This window comes from Mandrillus leucophaeus, unplaced genomic scaffold (genome assembly GCF_000951045.1).
Source record: "Mandrillus leucophaeus isolate KB7577 unplaced genomic scaffold, Mleu.le_1.0 Scaffold1010, whole genome shotgun sequence".
NCBI lineage: Eukaryota > Metazoa > Chordata > Mammalia > Primates > Cercopithecidae > Mandrillus > Mandrillus leucophaeus.
This window is the reverse complement of record NW_012098211.1, coordinates 83,741-88,054: the sequence shown is the minus strand read 5'-3', so window position 1 is coordinate 88,054 and position 4,314 is coordinate 83,741. Positions and strand designations below refer to the sequence as shown.

Here is a 4,314-nt window from a genome sequence, read left to right as displayed (position 1 = left end):
AGAGAGAGACCCTGCCTCAAAAAAAAAAGAAAAATGTATTTATTAACTCACTAAATCACATGATTTAACATCAGGCCTAACCACAACTGAAATTTTGACACAAGGGTAAAAATTATATGTTGAGATATTCACAACTAGAGGCAGATGAAATTATCTGGATTTCTATTGATGACAAAGTTATAGTACTGTTAATACCACAGCTTGCTGTCTGTATTTATGATGAATGGGACACTCAATTTCAGTTAAAGTCTTGTGACAATAAAGATGTAAACGTTTCCCCACACAAGTTAGGAATCGTGGCTATATAACAAAACAGTGACTGAATTTCCACCTTCCCATCCAGTAACGATGTTGAAATATCCGGGGGGGGGGGCGGATAAGCAAGGCCTTAGGAGAGGCAGAGTCCATTGGGGGCTGGGCAGCCTGGCAACCCAGACGGGAGGGTGATGTTGGACAAGGTGGTCACAGGGCAGGATTTGCCTGGATGTCCTCACATTCCAAAGCAAGCCTGCATCTGCCCATAAAAACACCATTCTAGAAGGTGGTCCTGAACCCGCATGCCCTTCCAAATCACCCTGTTACCTCCTCCATGACATCTAGACGGCGTTGCACAGCCATATGTCTGTCACACACTGTGCTCTGAGCTGAATCTCCTCGTGGAGGGCTGAAGGGTTCTGCAGCTGTGGAAAAACGAGTCTTTTCACTGTGGGACCCTTAGTTTTCCACAATGCCAGAGACTCCTGTAAACACTGGGCTCAAGTGGGGTCAGTCCTCAAGGCAAACGCAAGAGCAAGCAAAGGAAGGCCCAGGTGGGGGTCAGTGTGCGAGTGTCAGCCATCTCAATCCCACCAGTCTCTACAGTCACAGCCACCCACAGATCCAGATGAACTTCCTCAAGGAGGTGAAGCCCAGGGAGGAAGGGAGGACGGGCTTCAGCTGGGAGCTGCAATGATGGAGGGGTCTGAAAGAGCATGGCTCACTGTGTAAACCCTGCAGGCAGCCTGCAGTGGCTGGAGATACAGGGTGGGCGGGAGAGAGACTGGAGAGGGAAGTCCTGGAAATGAAGCCAAGGGGGTAGAGTTTTAACCCAGGGGCTTTAATAAACCAGTTCTGATGCTTGTTTTGTTTGTTTGTTTGTTTGTTTGTTCTGAGACAGAGTCTCGCTCTGTCGCCCAGGCTGAAGTGCAATGGTTCGATCTCGGCTCACTCCAACCTCCGCCTCCTGGGTTCAAGTGATTCTCCTGCCTCAGCCTCCCGAGTAGCTGGGATTACAAGTCCTGCCACCACGCCCTGCTAATTTTTGTATTTTTAGTAGAGACAGGGTTTCACCATGTAGGTCAGGCTGATCTCAAACTCCTGACCTCAGGTGATCCGCCCACCTCGGCCTTCCAAAGTGCTGGGATTACAGGTGTGAGCCACCATGCCAGGCCAAGGGGGTTTATTTTAACAGAAAAGTCACAGGGTCAAACATGAATTTTTAAAATAGAGGGAATAGATTGGAGGGAGATGCCTTTGAAGGCAGGAGGTTACTGCAGCAATCAGGATAAGAGGAGTGAAGGAGAAGTGATAAGCAGAAGCAGGAGCTGTAGGAATAGTGAGGAAGGAAATGAGAGGAGATATTTTAGTAGCAGCATTGACGCTGCAAACCCATTAGTAACAGTTGGCATGTGATGAGCGCTTACCATGCACCATGTAGGGTGCTAACTTAACCTCTCCAACAACCTGTTGTTATGCCCAATCTACACATAGGAAAACTGATGCACAGAAGGGTGAAAGGATGTGTCCAAAGTCACTACTCATAAGCAGAGGATCTGCCATTCAACCCGCTCAACTCCTGATTCACTATTGTTCTTCTTGAGTTAGCGCTTCCAGGCACCATCAACCCTCATAGCAGAAGTCTGAGAGCCCTGATTCCAAGTTCAGGTTTCAGAGTTGGTAACCCTGAGATGCCTGTGGGGGATCTCAGGGTTACCAACCTGGAGAACGCTGACACTCAGGAAGGAGGGTGCTGCCCCAGAAGTCAAGAGAAGCCAGGAGCTTTATAGATTCTACAGAGGATGAAAAGGGTCAGCATGACCAAAAGCAGCGGGGAGGTGTAGCAAGTTAAGGACTGGAAAGAGAGCACAGAAAGGCCCTGCTAAATTTTACCCCAGCACTTTTAGGAGTGGTGGAAAAGCAGAGTTTGGATTACTGTGAGATGAGAAGGGAAGGTGAGGTTGGGGGTAGAAACTTGGAATCTGGAAAATTCCATGAAGCTTGGCTGTGAAGGAAGGGAGATTGGATCGCAAGGTCTAGAGAAGTATTTATGGTTGTCATTTTTTTTTTTTTTTTTTAAGTATTGGAAAACACACCATGCTTACAGCCTGAGGGACAGGAGGAAGACAGGAGAACCCAAGGAATGCACTTCCTGAACTGATGGGAGGCCCTGGATCCAGAGCAGGGGGGACCACATCTGGAAGGAAGACAGAGGAAATGCAGCAAAAACAGGCAAAGGCAAACCATCTAACTAGGGGCCAAAAAGTGGAGTGAGCTCCCACCTGATGGCCTCTGTTTACTCTGTGCAATAAGAAGGAGATCACGTAGGGAAGAGAGCTAGATGTTACAATGACAAGAATTCTTTGAGTAGGTTGCTAAACACAGACATTAAAATAGTGACCATGGTGTCTGGAAATGGCAGCTCGTGCCTGTAATCCTAGCACTTTGGGAGGCCGAGTGGGAGGATCGCTTGAGGCCAGGAGTTCGAGACCAGCCTGGTCAACATAGTGAGACCCCATCTCTAAAAAGAAAAAATTTTTTAAGTTAAAAAAAAATGGTGGCCATGATGGGAACATTTACACCACTGAAATCAATGACCCACACCCCTTTTTTTTTTAAGAGCCAGTCTATCAGTGCACCACTAGGTAAGGGACTTGAATAAAGAGAGGGCTTTGAAAGAGGATGTGCAGAATGAGGGATGCAGTGTGGGAGGACCATGCAGAATGAGTTGGCATCAACAAGGAATCCTGGAAGCACGAGTCCTCCCCCAGCAACGCTCCATAGTCTGGGCGTAGAGCAGCAAAGACAGATGGCTGGATGGAGCTGAAACCTAGGAGTCTGCAGGATGGATGTGGTGGAGGCAAGGGGCCAAGGAACTGAGATTTGGCCAGTCAGGGGTTTAGGACAGGAGCCCTGGAATCCAGCTGGAATAAGGAAGGAAATGAGGCCAAGAAGGGGGCCAATAAGTTGGGAGAAACAGGGGCTGAAGAGACGGAGGTCTTAGGAATCACACAAGGAACAAGAGGTAAAGAATACTGCAATTTTAGCTTTTAGAGGTAGAGCAGCTTCAGATAGTGACAATATTAAGGCTGTGGCCGTGGATGTGAGCATCCAAAGCTCAATGGGGGGAGACAGTTATGGAACTTGATCTCTCTACGTGCAATGCTTGTAGCTGTAAGGCCTTGGTGTTGGAAGGGTTGGCCAAGGGGCCACCTGCAGTTGTCTAGAAGTGGGGCAGGTCTTGAGGTAAGACAGAGCTGGTGATGGATGTGTAACTCTGAGAGGCCGAGTGATTTGCCCAAGATCACACCATCTGCAAATGCCTGGACCTCAGGCACCCTGACCTCCCGGCCTCATCTCAGCAAGGTGGAGCCCCCTACCCTGTGAGTTTCTGATTCCAACTCTATCTAGCTCTCAGCTCTTCCACTCAGGGATAAGAACAAGACCACGGACAAAATGTCCTTCCACTCTGAGCATCTTTTGTGGAGAACAATCTGTTTTTCAAATTATCCTTTCCATTATTTCCCTCCACTGAACTTAGAAAAGACTTTTCAAAAGATAATGGTGTTATTGTTGAATCTGGGGAGGGAGGAGGACATCATAATGGTGCTTTGGTTATTTTTTTAAGGAGAGTCCTTTAAAGATGTATACTGAAATATTTACAGATGAAAGGCTGTGCTGTCTTGGATTTACTTCCAAAGTAAATAATTCAGGCCTCGGTGGGGATGGGGGAGAGGCATGCGTGGATGTTTAGAGCCAACAAGATGGGCTGAGAGTTGCTAATTGTTGAAGCTGGGTGATGAGCACATGGGGTCGCATTCAGCGATTCTGTCTACTGTTGTGTGCACAGTTTGAAATGTTCCATAACACAAGTCTGATGGGGTTGTCAGCAGAAAGCAGCAGCCATCGTGGGCTGCAGGCATCCATGTAAAATATTCAGAGACAGAGAGGCCCCTGGAGGCTATGCTCTATCCTGGCCCCACATCCTGAGAAGGCCCTTAAGAGGCAGGAGCAAGTCTAGAGGAGGCTATGGGAAGGGACTCCTTTTTTTTTTTTTTT

The 4,314-nt window shown here is 47.9% G+C and overlaps 1 protein-coding gene across 1 annotated transcript in view; it reads right to left on the bottom strand.

Annotated features, from left to right (window-relative positions):
• Positions 1-4,314, bottom strand: part of PLAC9 (placenta-specific 9) — a 14,491-nt gene that overhangs the window by 2,647 nt on the left and 7,530 nt on the right. The window contains exons 2-3 of the mRNA XM_011975798.1: positions 1,977-2,048; positions 583-680 (exon numbers count right to left, since the gene is read on the bottom strand). Of these exons, the coding sequence (XP_011831188.1) occupies positions 583-680; positions 1,977-2,048 (170 nt within the window). The remainder of the gene's footprint in view (positions 1-582; positions 681-1,976; positions 2,049-4,314) is intronic.